This window comes from Nyctibius grandis, chromosome 9 (genome assembly GCF_013368605.1).
Source record: "Nyctibius grandis isolate bNycGra1 chromosome 9, bNycGra1.pri, whole genome shotgun sequence".
In the NCBI taxonomy this organism is placed as follows: Eukaryota; Metazoa; Chordata; class Aves; order Nyctibiiformes; family Nyctibiidae; genus Nyctibius; species Nyctibius grandis.
This window is the reverse complement of record NC_090666.1, coordinates 9,586,013-9,612,137: the sequence shown is the minus strand read 5'-3', so window position 1 is coordinate 9,612,137 and position 26,125 is coordinate 9,586,013. Positions and strand designations below refer to the sequence as shown.

At 40.4% G+C, this 26,125-nt stretch overlaps 2 protein-coding genes and 2 non-coding genes across 4 annotated transcripts; 3 read left to right on the top strand and 1 right to left on the bottom strand.

Moving 5' to 3' along the window:
- Positions 1-6,846: 6,846 nt before the first annotated feature.
- NDUFS1 (NADH:ubiquinone oxidoreductase core subunit S1) lies at positions 6,847-21,545 on the bottom strand. The gene is made up of 19 exons (XM_068408049.1): positions 21,268-21,545; positions 20,424-20,491; positions 20,094-20,185; positions 18,533-18,640; positions 17,401-17,477; positions 17,227-17,308; positions 16,987-17,117; positions 16,063-16,248; positions 15,492-15,626; positions 14,969-15,083; positions 13,821-13,966; positions 13,068-13,196; positions 11,724-11,853; positions 11,092-11,252; positions 9,426-9,580; positions 8,664-8,839; positions 7,783-7,917; positions 7,513-7,585; positions 6,847-7,194 (listed from the first exon to the last, which is right to left on the bottom strand). Exons 2-19 carry the CDS (start codon positions 20,485-20,487, stop codon positions 7,103-7,105), a joined length of 2,187 nt encoding a protein of 728 aa, XP_068264150.1. The 5' UTR covers positions 20,488-20,491; positions 21,268-21,545; the 3' UTR covers positions 6,847-7,102.
- A 333-nt stretch (positions 21,546-21,878) lies between these two features.
- EEF1B2 (eukaryotic translation elongation factor 1 beta 2) lies at positions 21,879-26,006 on the top strand. Its single transcript, XM_068408050.1, has 6 exons — positions 21,879-22,035; positions 22,389-22,511; positions 23,900-24,023; positions 24,398-24,464; positions 25,154-25,279; positions 25,816-26,006. The coding sequence occupies exons 1-6, from the start codon at positions 21,956-21,958 to the stop codon at positions 25,968-25,970; spliced, it is 675 nt and encodes a 224-aa protein (XP_068264151.1). The 5' UTR covers positions 21,879-21,955; the 3' UTR covers positions 25,971-26,006.
- Positions 24,245-24,324, top strand: LOC137667510 (small nucleolar RNA SNORD51). Its single transcript, XR_011048806.1, has one exon. It is a non-coding gene; the product is annotated as a small nucleolar RNA SNORD51 (small nucleolar RNA).
- On the top strand, positions 24,773-24,906 carry LOC137667511 (small nucleolar RNA SNORA41). The gene has a single exon (XR_011048807.1). It is a non-coding gene; the product is annotated as a small nucleolar RNA SNORA41 (small nucleolar RNA).
- Positions 26,007-26,125: the final 119 nt, after the last annotated feature.

The window sequence follows — 26,125 nt, the reverse complement described above, 5'->3', positions numbered from 1 at the left end:
CTTACTAAAAATTGCAAATATTATTTTAATCGTTTTGCTGACAACAAAATGTTACACAGTAACGCCCTAAAGGAGCAAAGTCTGCTAGCTTCCGTAATGCGGAATTAAAAGAAGATTTTTTAAAAAAGATTTGTTTATCTTTATGGACAAGACTCTTAAGTTAGGAGATGATAATTTTGATAGACAGAGCAGTACTCTGAAATTATGTTGGAGAACAAATTGGACTCTGAGACTCCTGTACAAGGATGGTGTGTAAGCCCAAAGCAAGAAACATCCTCTATAGAACATGAAGAACTGTATTCTGGAAATTCCATTTCTTCCTTACAGAATAGGTCTGTCTGCCTTGACTTTAAAGAGGCTGCATCCCTGGACCAGCTGCTCTGGCCAGCGAACGTATTGTACGCTTGAGCACAGAGTGGTCAGAGAACACTGATGTTCCGTACATCACTAGTTTCTGGCCGGTGAGGCGTACTTCGCTGATGTACCTCGCTGGTAGTAATAGTGAGACAGAGGGCGGTGACATAGTGAATAGGCTTTGTGAGTCTAATAAAAGTAATGGAATAGACGCTTTAGGTTGTATACCCATGACTGGAGGAGGCTGCATCAAGAAATGAACCTTAACTCCCTCCCAAGGCCCCACACACCCAAAGGGCAGACCTCAGGATTTTCTGGAGCGTGACTTAGACTATGTGCATGTGGTAAAGAGCCTGGGGTTTTCAGCAAATAGTGTTGCAATGTCAGTGTCTTGGTATTATTCCTTGAAAGACACATACATTCTGAGGAAATGGTTCCAATGTCTTCAAATGCTTGTGAAAGGGATCAGCAATTTATTTAAAATGCAGGTCAATATTGTGAAGGGGAGAAACAACTCTAAGCGTGTAGATGTTCATTGGAGACTTTCATATATAGAGCCACATTTGTATAGAAGATCTTGTCTTTAGGTGTTTAAACACTGAAAAGGGTGATAAATTAAATAAAAACCAAAATTATGATTAGATACATTCTTCTAAGCAATGTCTTGAGCAGCAGTTTTATGTGGTATTGGTTTATTTAATTGTGGTAAGTTCTGGGGTCAAGCTAACCATTAAAGCCCAGCATATTAGAATTATTGAAAAATGCTTATTCTTATTTTTCAACAATTCTTTAACATGGAAATGTTATTGCAGTGGTTGTCTCTAGCATATTTGAATTTCAGTTACCCTGTCTGCTGCAGTAGTATGTATTTTATAACCAGCATGCTTTTTGCCACTTTTCCAAACATCAGGGTCCCTATACTAAAAACATAGTCTACATTCTGAGGGTTTTTCTCTAGCAAATACACCCAAGTTATGGCATAAATTCAGCTTCTTAATTCAGCCGCTAGTCTCCTTCAAACCCATGTTTTAGTGCACTCCTATGTGGCAGATAGCACAGCTGAAAGTATAGGACAAACCATATGCAGAACAGAGTGACTTTGCTTTACTTCATTTGAAGTCATAGACGCTAGCAAAGCAATGCAAAGTACAGATGGCTGGCTTTGTTTTCCTGACTCTTAGGGGCTTCATTAAAGCTTATTGGAGCAAAGGGAATTTTGCTGTGGATTTCAGTAGGAGTATAGTTGCGGAAGTATTTAACCAATTGGGAGCAGACATATGCTAGCTATTGCATGATAATATAATTAATTGATAGTGAACTGTACTGAAAATAGTAATTAACTAAGACTTAATGAAGAACAGATTAGTTATCAATGTGTATTTTAATCTGCATTAAATAAATGGTATTGTCTTCCTAAAGCTCAGAAAAGACAAAATAGTAAGACTATTAATTGTGGGAAGGTTGTCCAGAGTACATGACAGGCATCTGTGGAGACTTCTTTAAATGAAAGATAAATGAATGGAATAAACTGTCCCAGCAGAATGCTCTAATACAGTCCCATTTTACTGGGAAGCCCACTGTTAATTCAAAGTATACTACTGTATTTTTACTGTCTGCTTCTCTCTGTTGATATTTCATTAACTGTAATTTTAGTGTTTAAGAAGCTACACGCTTTATCACCAGTCCTTCTTTCTGCTATTAGTTCAGTTATTCATTTACATTCATGTTAGAGTGGGTCTTGGTGATCACTGCAAATTGGAAAGATGAGAATTCCCACTCTGGACCAAATCAGCAATCTCTTAGTCTTCTGAGAGTAGCCAGTGTAAGATGCTTCAAACAAAGGTGTGGAATATCCTGTGATGGATAATTCAGAAATGAAAAGCATGCAGGACAGGATTTTTCAAAAATAGTTGAAGTCGAGCTAACATCAAAGCATGAGACTTAATTAGTGTCTAGGGTTGTGAGATCCCAGTGGATTTTGGAAGTTGTTATACTTGAAGCTTTTTGCTCTTGGTATGTTTCTTTTTGATGCATAGTTCTCATCTCTGATCTGTTTCAAACATACACACAAGTGTATAGAAGGTGACAAGAAGAAATAAAATTATATATTTGAAATGTTAGTTAAGTATATTCAAAATTCAGTATTAGCATCAGAGTGAGGAGATGTCTCTACCAGCTATTATGTCTTACTACCCAAACAGGCCTTTCAATCTCAGTAGGCTTCTCAGCGTTACGCACTGCGAATGGACGCTTGCATGTAGCCAGAGGAAAACGTATTAACGGTGTTTAGCGTAGGAGGCTTTGCTGATGGAGTCACTCACAGAGTTTGAATCACGAGGTTTTATATACGTCACTTATGACTCTCTGTGCAGTTCCTCTGTTGTGCTCAGCTGTGGGGAGCTGGGGATACTCAGGTGCTTTGGGACACATTGCTGACATCATTCCGTTAGCTATTATGTGTTACTGTAAAGTGTCTTTTGGATAAAAACTTACACAAGAGGGAGGACCATGACTTGTATAAGCCCCCACACACAGTGACAGATTCAGTGTTTGTTTCTGAACAAAGTTTTCCTTGTGACTCTCTGTAAACTTCAGTGTTTCATTCCCAAAGGTACCTGTGCCCATTCGCCATTTTATGAATAATAATAAATAATTATCTGTTAATAGCTATTAATAAATTAATAATCAGGGGTTTTTTTTAAATAGGAATTTAAAAACTGCTGCTTGAGCAAGGCAACTTCTCAGGTAACTCTGTGAGAACTTAAACCATAAAATGCGTTCTTGTACTCCTGATAAAAAGCTTACATCAGTTGTCAGTGAAGTCCTTAACTTTTAGGTACTCTCCATAATTCCCCACTTACTTATTGCTTACTTTTTTTCCATGATGGTAGTCACAATTAAGTCCTCAGTTTGCTTGTTAAGCACTTTTTCTGTTCTTGTCCTGTCAGTGCCTTGAAAAAGTCCGTCTTTCAACCCTTCATCACTGAAGGTGATTTCATCTAATTGTGCATTTGAAGTACAACAAAACATTATTAAGAGACTGTCTTGTTTTGGGAGAGGATGTTTTGCTTAGCCATTGTTTGGAGTATTTTATGAGGAGCAAGCTTGTGGGGACAGGGATAGAGATGAGCTTTTGTTACCTGTTCTCTTTGGAGTAAGGCTGATGCCAGGCTGCTGCCCTGCTTTTTCTTGAGCTCTGTAAATCTTAACTGCTTTTCTGTCAGCTTCAACAGTAATATACAGCACATCACCCAGCGCAGCAGATAGCAGCCACTGTCTTGCAAGTATCTATCAGCCTCAGAACAGGCATTGATCCCAAATCTTTTACTTCCTGGGGAAATGCTACAGACAGTTCCTTTTCTGCCTTGAGCTACACTTCAAAATACATTAAAAAAAAACGAGTCAGTTACAACTATTTTTATGCATGGCCTAGTTTTGTTGGCTGTTTCAGAGTCTTGCTGAGAACATAACTCAGTTTGACTTGACTTCTTGTTTAGGACCACGTTGTCTGGTTTCTTTTTACTGAAGCAGCTCACTAAATTGCCCAGCATTTAAAGCAGTCTCCCTCTGAAACTGTGGGGATGTACCCATAGATGCTGGTGCTTCCAGGAAGGTGGCTATTGAACAGGGCTTTTAAAAATTTTTGCTTGTTTTAAAATCACAGGTTTAGACTTAGGTGCTTAAATCATTTTGACAAAGTTTGTTTCTCTTTAATCTGACTGCTGGGTGTTAACCTGGCCTAAACTTGCTTGAAAAATTTAAGTGCTTAGTAGGGTTTCACCTTGAATTAATGTACGCTTTTCCTTCTCCACTCCCTGCAACCTTCTGCTGAAGACAAGACTATATAAAGGCAAGGTTTAATCTAAGCCACGTTTGTGCTTAATTGCTTGCATGTAAGAGCTACGTTTACACGTGCTGTGTTGACAGAAGAGGATACTTAGTGACTAAACCCATCCATCTCTCCCAGACACATAGCTGTTCTTTCTCATGCTGTCTGTGCAAGCAGGAGTATACAGCAAGAAGGGAGGTGAAGGTTACTGGACCATAACTGGTGATGCAACCAGGGAGAAATTCTGCCAGTTGGCCACCAGGTGGTACTAGGGCTGCATTTGGGGAATTAAGTCTCCTTCAGTTCTGATCTTAGCTTTAAAATAAAGTACAATAAACCCCCTGCCCACCCCCCAACAGAGTCTGGATAAATGCTCTCACCAGCACTGCATTTGTAGGTTAGCTGCATCAGCAGAACTGACCGTTCAGGCAGTGTATCACCTGGCTAATAAGCCCTTACTTCAACAGTCAAGAACAATACTTTGAGCATGTTCATCTCCCATCATCCCAGCTCTTCCTTGCCTTCTTCTCATAATGCTCTGCTTTAATCTGAGGTTGCAGCTTCAGAACCAGCAGGTAGTAGCACTACCTGTTAACTTGGGGTTTTTTTAATAAACAGAACTAATTTGCATGAATAGCCCTGCTTCTGTAGATTTCTGTTCCAACGCTTTGCCCAGGGTACATCACCTCCATTCCTTTGCAGACCCCTACTATCCTTTTATTGCCAGCAGGGTGAAAGTCCACACGTGCACTGACTGTCCAGCCACCAGAACAAACAGAAGAGATAACGGAAGAGCTACACAGTAAACTCAGTTGATAAGAATGCTAATTTAGACTTCTCTTCACTATCTAGTGTCCAACAGTCACATTTGTAGAGAGCCTTGTTGCTATTATCAAGTTTGGCTGAAAAGTTCTACACTCGGTGACTAGTTAAGTGGGGAAGAGGGTAGAATCAGGACAGACAGCACCACATGTACTTCTTACCCTTTTTGTCTTTCAAGATAAGGGCTGGACACTTTTTGAATAGAAATAAGGATCTCCTATACACACTAAGTGAAGGATGCAGAGCTTTCAAAAAAACAAAAAGTAGTATGTGCCAGAGCTCCAGAGTTAAATAATGCTGTAACATTTAAGGAAAAAGGGGAAAAAAAAAAAAAAAAAAAAAATCTATCTGAAGTTTTTGAACCTTTATATTCAAAGTAAGGGAGTGATAACTGACTTGTTGCACAGCTGAAATTATTCCTCTGTGTTTGTACAACATGGATTTTCAGGAAAAAAAAAAAGGTTTTTATCCTAGGAACCTGTGAACCAAATGTTTTACTGAATATAGGATTCAGCTACACCCTTTCCTCTTAAACCTACCATCTGTGAGAAGAACCAACTGCCTTGCTTTTGGCATATGTTCTCTCACACATTCTTCTTTTGCCACGTCCCTGCTGTAAACCCCTCTTCCTTCTAAAAAAGTAACAGCAAGGACAATGTGAAAGTTTTATGCTGTACTTGGTCACACATGGGGTAATACACGCTATGGGGTCCTGTGAACTGCCACATTAAAAACAGATTACAGTATTTCTAGATGTCTCATTAACATGCATAGTAGTATCTTTGAATAAAGTGAATAGTTGTCTTTATTTTGTACTGCCAAGAGAACTGACCCTGTTGGTAGCTGGAAGATGGCAGTCTGAGTCAAACAACATCCAGCATTTAAGACTTGGTCAGCTAAGCGTAAGGACACTGAGCTATACCAGGATAACCAGGAAGAGTTTTCTTCCTGGGCAGAAGCAAAACAATTTTTAAAAAATAACTTGTTATGAGAAATTTCAAGCACAGAAGAAAAAAGGAATTTTATAAAGCTAAGGCTTCTACAGCACCACTCTCATGCACTCTGTTATTCTACACTGAAAAATGTAACTTTTCCTCATGCAAAATTAACACTTTTTTTTTTTAATAAAGTTGGAAGTGATGGCTTTATGATACTGTTCCCATTTGCATGATTCCTGGAAGGATTACTCTAAACCTTATTACCCTAGTAGCCTGTTGAAGAGGAAGCTATCCTTCTTCCTAACTTACATTAACCAACATAATAGAGGAGAGAGTCACTGTTCTGAAGTCATTCTAAAGCTTAAAAAAAAAAAAAAAAAATCAACAACCAGAAAACACCCCGCACAACCCCTTTGCTATAAAAATATTAGTGCACAGAGAAACTGTGATCTTTTCTGTATTTGAACAGGTATAGCTAACAGCCTTTATCTTTTTGCTGAATTTTTAAAGCAGTTCAATGAGGAAGCTGTGTGAAAATTGCTTTTCTTTTTCACAACATCAAAATTATTTTTATTTCCTCCCTAAGTAGTTTCTCAACTGAAACGAAATGGAGAAACATACAAGTATGCAGAGCAGTGGTAGGTCTGAACACTGACATAAACCAGGTACGTTTCACTCAAAAGAGTGACAACTTGCTCTGAAAGCACATTACAAAAATAGCATGTTCACACTCTCACCAGTGCTTAAAATTAACATACCTGGATACTGTGGAAGAAGGTTACCATCTAGTATTTTTGCCATGTAGACTTGTTCCTAGCAAATCAACACTTACTGAGTCTGAGTTGCTTACTGAGTTCTTTTCATGAAAGAAGTGTGAGCTACATGAATTACATAGGTAATGGATTGTTTGGTATTATAATTTATTTGTATACAATCACCATGTACTCTGCCTCTGGGCACAGCAAGTTGAGTGCTGCGTGTTCGCTCTGATGCAACAACAGTCCTATAATATTATGGGACTACTTGAACTGATGAAAATGTGAATGAAGGAAAAAAAAATATGACAACCTAGTAAACAGATTTTGAAAAAAAAAATATCAGTCACAGCAGTTAACTGCAACAAGTACTTGGATGGAAGTGGTAGCAGTCTGATTAGTCTCTAGCAGCTGGCTGGCTCTTCTACTGCATGAGCACCTTCAACAACAGCTTTCACACACTTGGCCATTGTCTGGGATGCTCTACTGATTGAATCTGAAAAAAAAAAATCCACACACATGTCACTGTGTTATAACTGTTCATTTTCAACATTATAGATGGACACAATATAAAGGAGATTTAGTACAGGACTGCATACAAAGAGGATAAAGAAAACTGCTTAGTTGAAAAGTAGTCCAATAGTCTGTGCTTTATGCAAATTCCAAATCATTTTACTCGAAAATTTTGTTTCTTCAAAAGACTCAAATCCTACCTATCTTAGTGGAAAGCTTTAAATGCCTCATAAGAATCTTACTGTAAAGCTAAGTAAAATGTGTTGCTGATTTCAGAATGGAAAGGCCATACTATACATACCTGTCATATAGAAGTCTTTTATTGTGAGCTGAGGTGGAACAAGAGGATCAGCAAGAAGCTGTTGCTTCACTAACTGTGGCAGGAAAGGAAAAAAAGAAAGTCAGCTTTATGATAGGAACTCATTACCAAAGCATTTGTTCAGTGAATTCTGCATTCGGTGCAGGTCAAAGAATGCCTGTAGTACTGCATATGAAGAATGGTCATTTCTTTAAAAAGCATCAAGCTATGTAACAGCACTACATCATGCCCAGATGCTTCAGGTTTGGTTACCTTTGACAATTCATTTGCCTGGTTGAAGTAGTTAGCCTCTTCCACATCATCGTATCGAACCAGATTAGGAGATACTTCTTCTAAACGCTTCCGTATTTGATCAAGGTTCTCATAAGGCAAGGTCATACCAGCCACCTGAAAGATTCACAGAAAGAAATGCCATCAAGTCTATGGATTTAATACATAGTGGTTTAGGTTACCATTTCATTAACATACCTAAAGTAAAATCAGGAAAAATCTACACTCCTGAAAACACAGGCAGTTACAATGTACAAACTGAAGCAAAGTCAGTATTCTTTTGGACTTCTGATGCCTACAGTTAAGACTTCCCCATGTTAAAAAACTAGGCTGTTCTGTTTGCTGTACAAAGGAAAAAAAGAAAAGACAAGAAGTACTTCTCTCATTCTGTACAGATGTCACTTGTACTTTCCCTAGCTTACCACCAAATGTGATAAAGTTGATGCAATTATCAATGCATCTTGTTCCCAGTGACTAGTAAGCACATATTTGGTCTTATCTAATAATACCAGACCCTGTCCTCAGAGTTCATGCTGTTTTCTTTCTAAAAACCAAGAAACTGCATCCTCCCACCAGTTTCCTCTAAAGCATTTCATGAAGATCAGCAGATCTGCAGACAAAGCTTCACCCATTATGCATTCTAGAAGCATACAGCAGCTGCAACATTAGTGCTATCCTCAAAAGGGAAACAATATGATTTAACTCACAGGATTAACAAAGAATTCAATACAAAACATTACTTCTTAATACAGTCATGTATTTCCCTGAAAATGTACCTCTTTTTTGGAAACACTTTTCAATAGAAAAGGAACTTAACCTCTCAGTATACTCTTATTAGAAGCAATTTACAACAGGAACAGTACCTCAGAAACAGCTCTAATAATTCTCCAGTCTTCCCTTGCCATCCCAGGAGGTGTTACTGCTACTCTTGTCTGCTGGGCCCTACCCTCAGTATTCACGTATGTGGCCGCCTTCTCTGTATATGCTGCTCCTGGGAGAATAACATCAGCCATGGGAGCTCCCACATCCCCATGATGTCCTAAATACATAGAAAGAAGAAACAGTATACAACCATGTAAGACATAAGTAAGTAAAAATAAAAAGAAATGCTTTACTAACACAATACAGAATTTGTGTGTTCCCAGAAAAAAGGAGTTTCTGAGGTTTGCTTAACCCAGCAATATAAAGCCTATCAGGCTGACTGCTCTGAGGTCTCACTTGCCTAATACTTTGGGGAGAATGAACAGATTACAAGCAGTAGTAAATGGCAGTTCAATCTCTATAGCCGCTCAGCTTTGGGAGGCTCCTGGAACAAGGATGTGAATTAAGATGTTTTGGTACAACAGAACAGCTGGGAACTAACGCCATTTTGTCTGCCAGGTTTGAAGCTATGCTCCGGAAGACCAAACTGGTTTATATTCCCTTATTACTCATCCACAGTTTCTCATTTTTACCTAAGAAATAGATAACCAGTATCTCAGTTGTGTGTTGGAACTTCCATTTCTTTGCAGAAAATAAAGGCTAGAATTTATCAAAGGGTCAGATACGTTTGTAAGAATATGCCACTGTGTAGGCTTTCTCTCCAGCTACTAGATAGCAACACTTAATTTACATCTACTAATTACCTTGATAGATGACAAAACAGTCCTTTGGCAAATCCTGACGTGTTATACAACCCGAATCTGCTCCCAAGAGATACAATACTTTGGGAGGATTTTTCCTAATTGCCTCCACTCCTGGTTTGAAACCCAGATCCAAAGCAGCTACCTGGCTTGCAACCCTGTAGGCGTAAACACATTATGACTTTAAGTTATTTCAGAATTCTTCCTCTCCCATCAGAACAGACCTAACTTCTTTTTTTGACTAAATATTTAGGAGGGACATAAGAGGCCTCTAACAGTAACACGACAAAAACGAAGCATAAATGCAGCTGAAACTTTTGAGGAGAGTATTTGACAGAACATCAGGTTGGTTTTGCATTTTGACAAACTGATGCCATTTGAAGTTTTCACAGGGAATCTCACCTATTTAAGATGGGATAGCAAAATAAAGGCAGACATTCCAGGTCAGTGCCTAGTGGCAGGCAGCTCACTTGTCATCTGGAACATGAAGGTTTACATTTCAGCTACGAATTGAAGCCAACAGGCCTTTAATTTAAGGCACTCACATGGAAGATGAAAGATCAGCTACTGGGCCATCAGCTACTCTGAAGCATCTAAAACTTAAGACCACCACTTCATCACTATTCATTTATTCACACATAAAAATACTTTTAAAAGAATGAAATAATCGTTCTTATTTTCTGGCACTCTTTCTTTTCCAAAGAAACAGTTTTGCATAATCACGTGCTAGACTTACAATTATATTTAAAAGAAAAAAGATTCTCTCTGTAGAGTACAGATCTTTCAGTGTAACTCATGTTTGTCTGACATAGCACAGAAATCAGTAATATGAAAGACTGCCAAACAACATGTAAAAAAAAAGTATAATGAGTGTTCTTTAACTCATCAGTGTTTTGGTATTAAATGTTTCAGTTTCAACAGCAGGATTGTATATTCAAGTTCCCTTCAGAGGACCAAGCCCTGCTCTCGCTATACTAGTTTTAAATCAATGAAGCTACTTTTGGCAGAAGGACTTTGTTGAGACTGATTCTGAGTGCCACTACGTGTGCTGAAACATTTTTTCCTTTACAGAGGTTGTCAATTTGACAGACAGAGTTTTACAAAGAGAGTGGGAAGGACTGTCCCAAGAGAAGCTTGCCTGTTAAAAGTAATAATATCCCAATAAACTGAATAACTAAGATCAAAAGCCCTAAAATGAAAAGCTTTGAAGATTTTCTATTAACTATTCAGTTAAGAAACTGCACAATAAAAGGAATACTATAAGAAACCATATCATTTAAATTCTCTTGCCATTTTGTTTCTCTTCCTTTAGATAAAAAGCAATCATTTAGCAAGTGACACTGGTCTGCTGCGCATTCTACTGGGCACTGTAGTATGTTATTAAGCTCTCTTGTATTCTATACCTCTGAATTTAAACTTTAAATTCTACTTTTAAATATAATAGATTAAAAAAAGTCTCATGGAGAGCCTGAAAAGTTTGCCAGGTCAAGGAACCCATTTTTATTAAAAAGTTTCTGCTAGTTTGTACTTCTATTTTTTATATTCCCTACAGGTTCTAACCCGGTAAGTTGCTTGTGCGTACACAAAGAAATCTGCACACATACATTTTGGTAACTTGTGTAGGCCCAGCGTGAATGAAAGTGGCTCCCAAAAAAGCTTTAAAGCAAACCTGTGGAGGATGTTCATGACTTTCCAATCAGAACCGACACCGCTCTTAGTCCTGGTGTTTTGTGCAATGGTGGAAACGGCAGCATGGATAGCTGCTCCATCACTGCGCTGCAGTGCTGCGCTACCTACCACCACCATTGGCTTTTTGGCCTGGTCGAGGACCTGTGCAAGTAAAGAATCCAGAAAATCATTCCAAGGCTCTGAAGACTATTCTTGGTACAGATAATGTAATAAATCCTGTAATTTCTACATAAGTCTTCCATGCAAAGCTACAGTTCTGAAATGGTCATTGTTTCATTTAGAGATAAAGCCAAGAGAAACTGCTATGAGCAGTACACTACCCTGTCAATACAGAACTATACTCTTGATAACCATTTAAGTGGAAACAGCAGCGGCTGGAACAGCCTGTTTTATATCAAGAAACATCCCAGGAGTTTCCTGCACCTCAAAGTTTTATACACCTGAATATATTAAACAGTTCACACGTACTTGGGGCACACTAATCATTACCTCATCTCTGCATTTGGTTAAAAGCAAATAACCCCATATACAACATGGTACTTCTCTTCAAATCTATCTCTGCGGGGAATTCAGATTATTATTCAATACATCTGAAACTTAAGTTGTGTCTACCTTGGAGAATGCATGTTTTCCAGAAGCAATGTCCTGGAGTATCTGTGGGGACTCTCCTAGGTGATCGTATGTGTAAGTCAAATTCACAGGAGAGCCAACAAGGGCCACTTGCAAGTCACTGTGAAGCCAGCTGAAAACACAGCAAACATTTTATAAAAATCAAAGAAATACAGAGTTTTACTCAACCAAAGCCACCAACTATAATTTTAGCAATAACTTGAAACAGGATGCAAATTCTTTCAGAGGAATTTAAACAGCATTCATTGTTTTGGTAACATGCAGTTTAGCGTTATTCCGACTGTTAAGCAAGCTTAAGGTTTTTTTAAAAGGACTATTTCTCTACGTACATTCTGGGACCAGTGCAGCAACACACCTTACACGAGAAGTTCATAACTCAATTCCCTCCTCCCTTCAAACTTTTCCCAAGTCAGTGGAAAAAAAGACTGCACAAAATGAGGTGCAGTCTTTAAACCATCTTTCCAGCATTAGACAAAAACAATCAAAACAAAAAACTCCACACCTACAGCTACAGTTAAGTTTATTTAGCTTGACTTAACTCTAACTTCAATTCTGAAGTAACTAAAAGTCATCTGTAGAAGGAAAGAATTCTGAATTTGACAGTGCTCACAGTTGTAGAAATCCACTTATTTCTTAAACACAGAAAAATATAACTGGTTAGAAATTTTTCCTTTTTTTGCAGCTTCTCATAGCACAAACTTATAAAAATACATGAATCGTTCAAAATTTCATTGCATTTTTTCCTCTCAAAATTTTAAGGCCACTATAGTTTAAAATTATGTATTTTGGAAGATCCTAGCATTGGGAAGCACAGGGCTTTTATAAATATGAGTTGTCTCCTGCTGACATATCTTGTTAAACTTGAATTAGCTATGTTCAAAAGTTTGGGAAAACCACATTACTTGCCAAAGAAAATTTTAAAGTTGAATGACTGCTTCTAAAATCAGCAAGTCTGATTTGTTACAACAACAATACAAAAAGCAGCAAACTGATGCTGAAAATAATTCTGTAAGGAATATGCTTTAACAAACTTCTGTAAGACAGAAATCTGAGGTGTCTGCGTAATGTAGCAAAGGAATAAATGTCTGAGTATATGTACTTACGTAAAATGTCAAAGTGAGAATGAACAAAACATAGCTATACACTACAGGGAGAAGAGACCCCCTTTTTCTACACATATAGCACCATTCCCTTTACTAAAAGGTGAACTAAATCCAGTGAGTCCATCTGGATGAACGCTCTTAACTTACTGCCTGCGGCTCCACCTGAGCACTGTATCAAATCCAGGTGGATTTGCATGCTTATTCACCACCAAGGAATACAAACCTCTTTCGAATTCTAGCGTTAAAAAGCGGTGCCTCAAAGCGTGGATTGGTGCCAACTAGAAGCAGGACATCTGCCTCCTCCACTCCAGCAATCTTGGTATTAAGCAGGTAGTTAGAGCGTAAATCTGTGCTATAACAAAAAGATGTAAGAAGGAAAGAGAATGAGAATTCAGTAAAGGGAAAAAATGAAGATATGGTAAAGATTCTAGATGCTCAAAATATTTTTTCATCCCAGGAAGAGAAAGGGAAATAAGAGATTTCTCAATCCGAATTACTAACCCAAATAAAAAGTATGGGCTTCTCTCTCTCTCATGAGTATCAGAGACAGCATAACATTAAAGGAATTACAATGTGAATATTGCCTACATTTACAGTTATTGCCAACCTTCACAAACTTCATCTCCTATTACACAGTTTACAAGGCCATAATTGAACCATAGTTTTCACAACACAAACAGAAATAGACTAAGTTACCCTACTTGCAGCAGAGTGTAACTGGCTTTCAGTAGCCTGCTGTTAAACTGCAGCAGCCTCAACATACAGTAAAGTGTGCAACCCTTGCTGTAGTAGAAACTACATATCAGCTCACGATCTATAAACACTCTATAAATCAATATTGTAAATTCAAACACAACCTGCTAAAGCATCAGCAATTGCTGTCCTTGGTCATTTCAGAACCTTACCATGAGATGATCTGCAGACTCGAGAGTTTATTAACATACTAAATACAGACAAACTTTGCCTGAACTCTTACCCAGCTCCGGCAGTAGGGAAGACCTCTTCAGTGCAGAGTGTATCACAATTTACTCTATTCAGTAAGTCTTTCAGAGCTATTAGTGCTTCTGCATCCACCAGTCCTCCTACGATTGCTGCTACTTCGTTACCTTTGACAGCCTGTAGCTGGAGAGGGAGAAAGTATAAACATAAGCAAAAGAAACCATTGAAATAAATTCCTATTTGGCCCAGGTAAATGTTTGTTACATTAGTATGTGCCCAAGCCAGCAGTGCAACCACTGGCCTGGAGCAGCACAAACTGATCAGCAGTGTCTGACTTTGGCAAGGCAGCAACTTCAGCTTTTTCAGAACTCACGATAAGCAAAGAACAGCTCTCTGTATTCTATGCAGATCTCTCCCACTTGAGTTATTGCTCAGATGTGGCTAATTCTCATTTGGTGTGTCGAGGAGAGGAAGATTGGTGAATGCTTTTATTTTAATGAAGCTACAGTGCAGACAGAATACAAACTTCCGTAACACAAGCTGAGGTAGTAAACTCAGCTCAAAGGTATTATCTGAGAAGCAATAGCTTTCATAACAAACCCTGCTACTGTACCATGGGCAAAAACACCCCTGAGGAAAATTCAATTACAGTTATTCAATTCTACTTTGTCCCACATAAAATTTTTAATCAAAATCCAGAGCAGTCATGCAGCACTTCATCTGAGCAGCAGAATCAATCACCACATAGAGAAAGCACTGAGGCAAGCACAGCTCAGATATAAGTAATACAGAATTAGTGGCTTGATAGCAAAAGTGGTGATAGCACAGTTTAAATAAATTTAAAGAAGTCTTCAGATAGATCAGAGTAATTCAGGAAAGTTGCTTTCTCCTAGATTTCTGAAGGAACAGTTTGGTTTCTTATTTAAAGAAAAGTAATTTCTCTCCTAATGTCCCAAATGAAATCACGATAAGACAAAGTTATTCAGATGGTCTAATCCATGAAACAAGAAATAATACTCAAAAGAAGAAATTTAAGTGGAAATACAATTGATTAGAAGTCAAATGCTCCCCTCTAAACTTAAAGAAAAAAGCCCTTTTCTATATAATTGTTTTCATATTAATCACTGTAATATGTCCAGCTTTAGAAATTAATTTTATGCTCCCTATATTGAAAATTGTTCTTACCACACCAGCAACACGAGTTAAGACATCTTCCCATGAGGCATAAACAAACAGTCCTTTCTCATTTTTGATCATTGGCTGAGTGAGTCTCTGACGCTTCAAACCATCATAAGCAAACCTAAGTGAACACCACTAATATTATTAAAGAGCAAAGACAAAGATAATTGCGTATACTAAATATTTTCTAAGGCTGAATTTTCTAACAGCTTGCAATGATTAGAAAAGAGAAACACAAGAAATATTTCCCCTGAAAGTTTAACTTTTCCTTCTCAAAAACAAGCAAAAAAATCTGATACAAACAAAAAAGTTACCGTTAAAAAAGGTACAAAAATTAAGACATTAGAAAACCCAGTAGCTTCATTATAGTCTTAAAAACAAGTTTTACCAATTATTCTTCACTATAGCTTTAGAATATTAATCCAGTGAAATCCAGAAGCCAGCAGTACTGTCCACATCTCTGGTTCTGCAAAGTGTGCCTTTAACATGTGCGTAAATGTGCATGTGGGTACAAACACCTCCCACGTACCTTGTTTTGTCAGATATCCATTCCTCGTTGATATCTTCATGCAGCCTTGGCAAAATTCTCATCACTTCTCCAGTTCTTGTGCTCACTACGATGTTGCTTCCAACTGCATCAAGAACATCAATTGACTCAACCTTCCTGTTTAGAAGAACAAACCAACCATTTGCAGTTTTCTATATACAAGCAGCAACAGACTGCATAACAAACAAAACAACAACAAAAAACAGTGCTGTAGTTTTAGCTTTAGATATACATATAAGAGCTTAGTTTCACAAGATATTTTAAATAATATCCTCAACAATTTAATGTGTCTGAATTTTCCTTTATACACATTTTTTTAGTGAGCAATCAGCAAAACCCACAAGTCCAAAACATTTTAGGGTAAAAATAAGGGAAGAGTGAGTAAATAGCAGAATTTGTGTTAGATTCAGTCTATGGAAAGAAAGTCTACAACAAAAATGCAGAGAATAAAAATAAGAAAAAAACCTTGGTATCCTCGATGAACATAGTCTAAGATAAAGTGTTTGACAGAAACAGAGAAAGCTGCATTTTCAGTATGAGTCAAAATACGTACCTTGTCTCCCATGGGCGTGCAGTAAAGGCATATGGCTTGGATGTAAGAGCACCAACTGGGCAGATGTCAATAATATTTCCTGATAACTCAGACATGAACATTTTTTCAACATATGTACCAACTTGCATATCGTTTCCTCTTCCGGTTGTTCCCAAGTCATCTACCCCTGCAACCTCACTAGCAAACCTGGTAGATGCAAAAAGAATGAAAAACAAATCTGGAATGTACAACAGCAACACAGCACATTTTTCAACCCTTATCTCATTTCCTTAAGATAAAACATTAGCCTTAGTTCATACACCTGAAAGAAGAAATCAATTGTTTAGATACATCAGTCCATGCCATCACATGCAGGACTATACATCTGCAGAATTTCATTCAGACAGGGCTACAAAAACTAGGTGGAGTTAAATCAAAAAAACAGCAGTTCAGTGCTCATTGGATTTCACAGTCAAAGTCCAAGATTAGTCCTAACTAACAAGTTCTTTCTAGAACTAGGTGGGTACATTGTATTCTTTTCCAACTGGCTCAAGTTAGCTGGTACTCAGGACTACAGAACAGCATAAATACAGCTGCCAGAGGCTGTCAAGAATAAATAAATCTTGCAACTGTGTCAGAGGAAGTCACTTAATATTTTAAAATCCATTCTGGCACTAACGCCATGGGACCAGTTCTGCCCTGTAGAATGCTGATTTCCCTTTCATGTTTTGGCCCTCTCTCTCTATTTCCTGTATGAGAGCTGTCTGGTAGCTCTAGGAAACCAGCTATCAGTCCCTACCAGAAATAAAATTCTTAAGTACAGTCAGAAAAGAAAGAAAAAAAAAAAAAAATTGACTGCCCCTCATGGTGTTTCATTCACAAGTAACAAACCGATATAAACATGCCTGCTCAGTACTCTCTCCAGTGAAAAATAAAGGACATTACCTGATACATCGAGTGCACTGTATACACCGAGTCATGATTGTTTTGACTAATGGGCCAATGTTCTTGTCCTCCACAGCACGTTTTCCCTCTCTAAATCTACTCCTATCACTGCCAAACATCATCGACTGATCCTAGAACACACAACAGAAAACAGACACATCCAGGCTGCTGGAAAGTACAATTTCACCTAAGACAAGAATATTAATACATAGGTCTACACAATTTAACTGGCTGTTGTACCTGTAGATCACATTCTCCACCCTGATCACAGATAGGACAGTCCAACGGGTGATTTGCCAGCAGGAACTCCATTACACCCTCTCTGTTGGGTTCAGGAATTAAAGTTAATGTCAACTTTACATCACTTAGCAGATAGTACAAGTAATCAGCTACAGGAGCCTAAAAGAAAGGTACCTTGCTTTCCTGGACTTCTCAGAGTTTGTCAGTATGTTCCAGCCCTTCATAACTGGCATGGCACAAGCAGCAACTGGCTACAATCATCACAAAAAGCAAGCATAAACACAACATATTTCTCCTCAACATGGCCACAAACCCCAACCTCTCCCTCCCCCCAAATTCTTACATAGGCATCTGTTTTTAATATAACACGTTGTAGAAATAGAAAGGCATCTGCAAGGGGAAAAAAAGAAGAAAACCTAACAATAAAGTCACTAGAAGCCATATTTATTGATATTCTGCTATATAAAAAGGTTAAATTAGTTATGATTTACTTATTTTTGAAGTTGAAAAATTTTCACTTTCGGGTTCCACTTCAAGTGTTGTAGCAAGAAGAAAGTCAGTTATAACAGATATAAGGCAAATCAAAGAGATTCAGCAGAGATCTGGAGAACCTCTAGAACTAAAGTTCACGGTATGCATCATTTACATGACATTTATTTGGACAAAGCTTATACAAAGAGTCAATTCTTCACAAGATTCCTGTAAGACTAACAAAAACTCCTGCTCAGAAAACAAATCCCTACTACTTTTAATCACATCATGAGACAGACCATCATGACTTCCACCTTTAGTGATTACCCAACACTTCCAGAGATGCAAAGCTCAAACTATGGAGTTCAAGGTGAGGTGAGCTAAAGAGTTTTATATGTGAACATAAATGTGTAATCCAAAACTGAACTCCAAAAGAATGCCTCAGCTATCTGCACAGAATTCTAATAAGTAACTGCAATCTATTTAGCCAGAACAAACCTGCAGACACTAATCCTACAGCTGAATTCATACAGCATCTGAAGTTTACTACTTGTGTAATATCAGCTGAAATTACAGAACATAAAAATATATGACTGAAAATGCACAGTTAGCAAATGCTCATGTGCAGGAGCACAATAATCCATAAGAACCTGAGAACTGACTTTGATCCATAGGGAATCGCTGCGGTCCAGTGGGGAGAAGTGAAAAAACTGCTTCGAGAAGCTGATTAACAACAATTTGTGTGCTAATGATTGTACAGACAATTATGTACAAGATTTAAACTAGACCCTAAGCGTAGCAGAAAACTGCAACTCCTATGAAACACACACAATACCTTTGGAGCTTTCTCTATTTCCACAAGACACATCCTACAGTTTCCAGCAACAGATAGACGATCATGGTAACAAAAACGAGGTATCTGAACTCCAGCCTTTTCACAGGCCTATAAAGAATAGGAAACAAAGGAAAATTAAGTTTTAGTTAGACCTTTCAGTTCCACCTCATAAAACATTATTCAGTTTTTCAAAGAATAACAGTGTTAGTGCTCAGGAATATAGTGCATTTGACCTTTCATCTTAAGAAGTGACCATAAGTAAAAACTTGTTATCAAAAAGAAACATGTCAGGTTATTGGTTACAAATGTATTTTTTCCAAGATTTGTAACTGATTGAGGAAATGAGAACGACCCCTCTTTCATTCTTTCCTCCAAGAACGGAGAGAATTCTCTCTAATAGATAGGACGCTAGCAATACAAATAATTTTTTAAAGAACACATGCACTATTTAAAGAAAAGTGCATAAAAGTAAATTTTGAAAAATATAAGGAAACAACAATGGGCATAATGATTTCTGACAATTCAAAAACACGGATACTCTCTATAAAGGTACTGGAGCATAGTCAATCTTCAACTTCAGTAGAACCCCAGGCTCAAAGAAACATTCCTCTATGACACATCTGAAGAAGAGATATGAGGACAGAGACAACAGATTTCCAGAGAACAGCTAAAGATGGCCTTTCCTGCATAAAATCCCCACGGCTGATGGGATCTCTGCTATAGCGCTAGCTGTGTCTGCCAGAAGAAATACCACTGAATTCAATAAAAAAGAACTAACAAGATCTGATTTTTCTGATGATTTCTACAAAAAATTATCACATGGAAGCAAAACTAAAAAGCTAATAAAAAATAGCATTTAAGAAAATTTTACACTAGACTCCTGCTGGGGGCATTCCAATGCCTAAATAAAGTAGTAACTTGTATCCAAAGAATGAGGGATTATTTTGAAACAAACACTATGTACTTTAATGTTCTAACTCACTATACCAGGTCCCCATTTAATGGCTTCTTAAAAAAAAGTTAGACTGGAAAAAGATCTATTTGAAATTTTGGCCTGAAAAGCAACAATGCTGAGCACAGGCTGGGAGATACAGGTTCCCTTTCTTCCCACGTCAAGAAGAATAAAAGCAGCAAAGGATCAGCATTATGAATCATAAGAACTAATAACCAAAAGGAGACAAACCCTCATTTACTCGAGACACCACTTTAATAAGATACAAAATTAACAGGTTCTGAAAGACTACCAGGTCATATTGATTATTTCTGGTTGAAATTCTAGCTCTAAGTATGTTATTGCGTTGCATAAGTTTTTGCAGTTGGGGTTCATGCTGCATGCATCTTCTTTCAGGCAATCATGGCAGATGCTTGTTTTTCAAACACTGAACTCCTCAACAAAAGATTTCTGCCACATGAAAATTGCATCACAGTCAATGAAAACACCCCTAAAGAACTGCAAGAAACAACGTAAAGGGTGGGGGTTTTTTTGCTACATAGGATAGAACATGCTTCCAAGAAGTGGAATGGGGAGTCCAAGACAAATTCAGCATGCCGCTCCTCACACCTGAAGTACTGTGGTTCCTGGGTTCACCAGTACAGGATGACCATCCACAAACACCTCTATTTGGTTGCTGGCTGCTGTTGCAGTTGTACGCCCTGAAAGACATGGAAAAAGAAAACAAAAAATTTCAGTTACTCCTAGATGCAAACCGTCAGACCCCACACTCCTTATCCTTATCAGTTACACAGTACTGATGGAATTCTAGTTCTAAAAACAGCACAATATATAATTCCGGAGCTGCAAATGAAGTACACATACATGCCCCTCAGTAAGTCAATTACACATACACGAATTTTATCACCAAACAAACAGGCATAAACTAGAGATACTTACCACACGCTTTGGAGGACTGGGCGACCCCAGCCAAGGTCCTGCGCACAGCAGGTAGTCGAAACATGGTGCTTCAGTAAGAGAGAAAACAGCACTGAGTTTTTATCAGTTCAAATGTTTGCAGACAGGTTTTAAACAGGCAGAGTAAAAACTTCCATACCAGTTGCAAAAAAGTATGTATGTACCCATATGTGCAAAGTTGTAAGAGAATAAGAAGTTACTTGCTCAAACTGCAAATTACGGTTCTCTTTTTATAACTCCCCATACTTCATACCCAGGTACGTCAGCTGCCAGGGGGAACAGCGAATGTCACGATGACAAGCAGCTGGCAGCCTGCCTCGGGCCGCTAACTCGGCAAGCGCTGCCAGGGACACGGACGGAGAGCGGCCACCGACAACAGGCGGCAGCTTCACTGCAACCGGCTGGTGTTTACGAACAAACCCAACGGCACCCGAGCGGCGGCTGCGGCCAGAAAGCACACAGGCTCTCGCCCGGTGCCCCCGACCCTGCTCCCACAGGGACCGCGCCGGGCCCTTGCCAGACGGCGCGGCTCGGCGGCGGGCCCGGCGTCGCCCTCCCCGCCGGCGGGGCTCCCAGGCGGGCCCCGGGGCGCTCCGCCACAGCGCCGGGGCCGAGGGCACGGACCGCGGCAGTGCCGCCCGCCGCGGGGGTCACCTTGGAGACGCCTGGGCCGCTGCCCGCCGGCCAGCCCCCAGCCCGCCGCCGAGCCCGTCAAGGGCACCGGGAGCGGCGGCGGGAGAAGGCGCCCGTGACGCCGCCGCCGCACCCCGCCGTTCCCGCGCTGCGGAGGCGCCGCCGCCGTCCCCACTGCGGTGCCCGCCGTTACCTGGTGCGGGACGGGCCGCGGAGGCGCCTCGGCCTTCCCCGCCGCTGCACGGGCTGCCCTCACGCCGCAGCCTCTATGGCGGCGGCCTCGGCCCTTTCCGCCGCTCCGCGGCGCCGCCTTCGGCAATCTTCGGAGCGGGCAGCCGCAGCGACGAGCGTCGCTTCCTGACGTGCGCGCTCGGCAATCTTCGGAACGGACCGTTCGGGGATTCCCGTCAGGTCATCGGCGAATGATGGAACGCGGCAATTTCCGCCGGCCTCGCGGAGCCTTCTCGGCCACCGTCAGACACGCCACCCTCGGCAATTTCCGTCTCCTTCCGCTGCTGCTTTGTCCAACTCCGGCAACTTCCGCTGATGCCTGTGGAGCGGAGGGGGCGGGCAGCACAGGGAATGTTACGGTACCCGTGTAACACCGAAAAGCTTCATGAGCTTTATCGTTACCTTCACACTTATCGCTCCCCTCCTTCCCCGCACCTCTGATGTCCCACTCGCTGCACACTCTGCGCCGGAGCAGCCACCCCGCGAGAAACTACTTCGCGGTTCGTTCTTGCGGAGGGATATATGTGCGTGCAAGTCCGCGGAGGAATCCCGGACGCTATATATAGGCGGCGCAGGGGCTGCTGGGCCTCTTTGCGCGGCGGTCGGGCGCGCTGTGCAGGCGGGAGCGTGTGGGCTGCGCGGCTGCCGTCATGGGCTTCGGGGACCTTAAGTCCGCCGCTGGCCTCCGGGTCCTCAATGATTTCCTGGCTGACAGGAGCTATATCGAGGGGTGAGAGGCGGCTGGGAGAGCGCTGGGGCTCGGGGGAGGCGAGCGTGGCCAGGCCGCGGTGAGGCCCGCTGGCCTGACGGGAGCCAGCGGAGGGGCGGGAAGGGCCTTGAGGCAGGCGGGTGTTTCCATCCCCGGCAGCTGCTGCCGTAAGGCCGCTGTGGGAGGCGCAGCGCTGGCCCGCCTGGCTTCTCGCCCTTCGTGCGGGGCTGGCCGCTGGGCCTGGCAGCAGCCGGGCGGGCGCACCGAGATGCTGCTGCTGCTGCGGCACGGTCGTCTCTGGGCTCAGCGGCTGCTGCTTGATATGTTGCTGCGTGCACCGAGGAAGGGGGTTAACTTCAGCTTGTTCTCCGCAGGTACGTCCCTTCTCAGGCTGATATAGCAGTTTTTGAAGCAGTTGGTGCCCCACCTCCTGCAGACTTGTTTCATGCTCTTCGGTGGTACAATCATATTAAGTCGTACGAAAAGCAGAAGGCAAGGTATGGTTAAACTGCAAAGGTGGAATATATGTACAAACTGGCCTACAAAGTGTTGCGTTTATTTCTTTGCGTTTGAACAAAACGGTGTTTTTCAGTGGTACCATGTGGCTTTTTATGTTACCATAGGAACAGGAACAGCTCTAGAAGCAGAGCAGACTTCTTCTGTCAGTACCTTACACGTCTCACTTAGAATTTAGGCAACCTGGTTCTGTCTCTGTTCAGTTGCTGAGATGTCTGCTAAAGCTTGTAAGAAAGGCTTGAGTTCTGTTGCTGCCATTTGCACAGATAACTATGCCTAAATTTGGAAATTACTTACCAGTAATTGACCCCACAAAGGCAACAGCAGAACGGATTAGAAAGTATTACAGGAGTCTTTAAAGATAAATATACAGTACCTAGATGATAAATAAGGAAAGTGGTTCATTCAGGTTTTCAGTCCTGGAAGATAAAATTATTTGCAATGCAGAAGCACATATAAAGAAGGGGAAATACGAAAGCAAATGTTATCTTTTTTCTTTTTTAGTGATTTTAGTGTTCATGAAAGGTGCTGTATTGACATCCATGGAGACTGCAGGCCTCTCTAAAAAGGTACAGCATAGGCAGTGCCAGTATTGCTACACCGCCTCCTCTATGTGCCTCAGTCCTGTTTGGAGGGAACCCTTGTAAAGTTGGGTGGCTCAGTCACTAGTCTGTTTCCGAAGCTGTTACAGTGCTAAAGGGGACTGAGTACAAAGTTGCTTCACAAAGTTCACTCTGTGGAAACTACTTCTAGTTCCTGAAAACTGCAGCTGGTTGTATGACTCTCGCAACAGTGATTCACAGTGACAATAGAACTACAAGCTTATTCTAAGACTACACAACTATGTGAGCTATAGGAGATTAATTTAGGGGGTTCTGGCCCCTTGCGTGCTGTTGAGAGCTAGCTTTGGGAGTAAAGCATTCACTGACAGTTCCAAAGTCACAGGATCAGTTACCTTGCAACAATGTGTTTTCTGTCACTATTAGTTTTTAAACAAATGAAAATATTTTTAGGGAAGCATGAACAAGAAGCTGATCACTCTTCCTACACAATATAATGCAGACAAATTATTGAAGAAAGCAAGCTTTTTCTGTTCATATACTTAGGGGGAGCAGCAGTGTTGGGCAGGATCATGTCAGCTTAGATGAACAGATCTTTGAACATGAGATTTGCTGTAGCTTCAGCTAGCATGTCAGGAGCATTGGGCGTTGTCTTTGGGGAGGTTCTGTTTTCAAGTAGCAGAATTAGTGATTATTTTTTTTTTTAGCACAACATTTTTACTGTGAATGCACTTGTAGGTTCATTGGCAAATTGGCAGTATTTGTGTTGACATTTGAGTAGGTTCCTAATACCTGCTGTTTTCTTTCAGCTTGCCAGGAGTAAAGAAGGCTTTGGGGAAGTATGGTCCTCCTGATGTTGAGGACACAACAGGTGCAGCAATAGATAGCAAAGATGACGATGACATTGATCTTTTTGGATCTGATGATGAGGAGGTACTTGTGACCTTTTTGTATTATATTTGGGATTTTTTAGAAATACCAGATATGTGGATTTCTGCCTTACTAGTTCAAGTTAATTAAATTTCTGACCTTGACACCAGATTATACTTTGAATTCTCAAATTCAGCTGTCTCTGCAAAACAGAAAAGCTTGAAAGGTAAAAGCTCAGAAAGGAATGTGTTGCAATGAGGTGAACTGTCTACTTTTAACTTCGACTGGTTACATGATGAATAAAACAAAAAATCACCATCTTTCGGCTGAGACTTGTGATGATTTGTTTTTGCCTGAGTAGATGCCAGTCAGTTTGGTAATGCTTTAAAAGCTGCAGGGTTTTGGTGCTTTTCTGTGACTTTGGGCTTCCCTTTCAGGAAAGTGAAGAAGCAAAGAAACTGAGGGAAGAACGTCTGGCCCAGTATGAATCAAAGAAGTCCAAAAGTATGTCTACCAAGAACTTTTTAATCTTTTATGTTTGTGTTAACTTCTGTGTACTTGAAGAGGAGGCCCAGAAACACTCATTAACTGTAATAGATAAACTTCACTGGAATGAGACAGGAGTAATTAGCTTGACTTGAATTGCCTGTCAGCTTAGCCTTTCCCATAGCAAATGGGAGCCTTAACATAGTTTTTGTCCTGCTTAATACACTCTTGTTTGTCTTACCCGGAGGCTGAGCTTTCTGTGTAGATGGAGATAACACCAGGATTTTCTTTGAACATTTAGAGAAATGGCTGCAATATGCAATTCCCTCCACAGCTACTGGTCTGGAACTGTTCAGCACTGTAGCAGTTGCAGTATTCCCTCTGTGGAAAATAAACTGTTACACAGCATTAAGCTCCTTCTCGGATCCTCTGAAAAGGACTTCCTATGTAACAAACAGCATCAGCCCCTTAATCTGTCTTTTCTTATGAGACTATTTCTCAAGAACACATGTATCCATCTTGAACGTTGGGATAGGCATAGCTTAAATACTTCTGAAATGTATGTTGGTACAAGAGGCCTCTCACAGCTATGTGAGGAGGTTCTTGTTCATGAAATTGGAAAAGTTGTTCTTGTAAAGGTAGTTTGCAAGTATATTCCTGGGTTTTTTAATATTTCCCAGCTTTTAATGGTGATTTTCTTCACCCAGAACCAGCTGTTGTTGCCAAATCATCACTCTTGCTTGATGTGAAACCTTGGGATGATGAGACAGACATGGCCAAACTGGAGGAGTGTGTTCGAAGCATTCAAGCAGATGGCTTGGTCTGGGGATCTTGTAAGTAGAAAATATCAAAGCAGGGAGAGGGGGGATAGTGTGGTCCCTTAAGATAACGTATGGACAGGTGGACTTGCGGTCAGTGTGTGCTGATCTGTGAGAGTGTAGGTAGCTAAAACAGCGTGGGAATTACAGTACTGCAGTACTTGGCATCCTGACACAGTCAGAAGGGTGTACTAGTGCAGCGGCCAGGTTAAGCTTCAGATACAGGTTTTAAAAGCTTTAAAACTTTGGCTCTGCTGTCCTGCAGCTCCCTGTGCAGCTCCTCATGCAGCAAGCAAACACCCATACACCCAGATCACTTGTTTGGAGGCAGGGGAAAATCCCATGCAAAACCAAACCCTTTTTGACCACCTTCTAAGGAATGCTGCGTTGTTGATTAGACATTCTATGATAGGGAACAAATTGCATTTTTTATGTATTCCTGCTTTGGTCAGTTCAATCTTAGATCTGCATTTTTTAAGATATTCTACCAATATCTTTAAGATATTCTACCAATCAAGGAGTACTAAATGCTTTTTTTCTTCTTTCTCCAGCCAAGCTAGTACCAGTTGGCTATGGTATCAAAAAGCTTCAGATCCAGTGTGTTGTTGAAGATGATAAAGTTGGAACAGATATGCTGGAAGAGAGAATAACGGCTTTTGAAGATTATGTACAATCAATGGATGTAGCTGCTTTCAATAAGATTTAAGTCTTGATATATCTAGAATAAATGTAATAGCAAAAATTGGGCTGTGTCTGTGGTTAATTCAAAACCATGGTGTAATCCAACTCATAAATGTAAAATTTGGTTGATGGGTAAAGTGGAAGCTAGAACTGAGTTTCAAGGTTGCTCCAACACCCTGC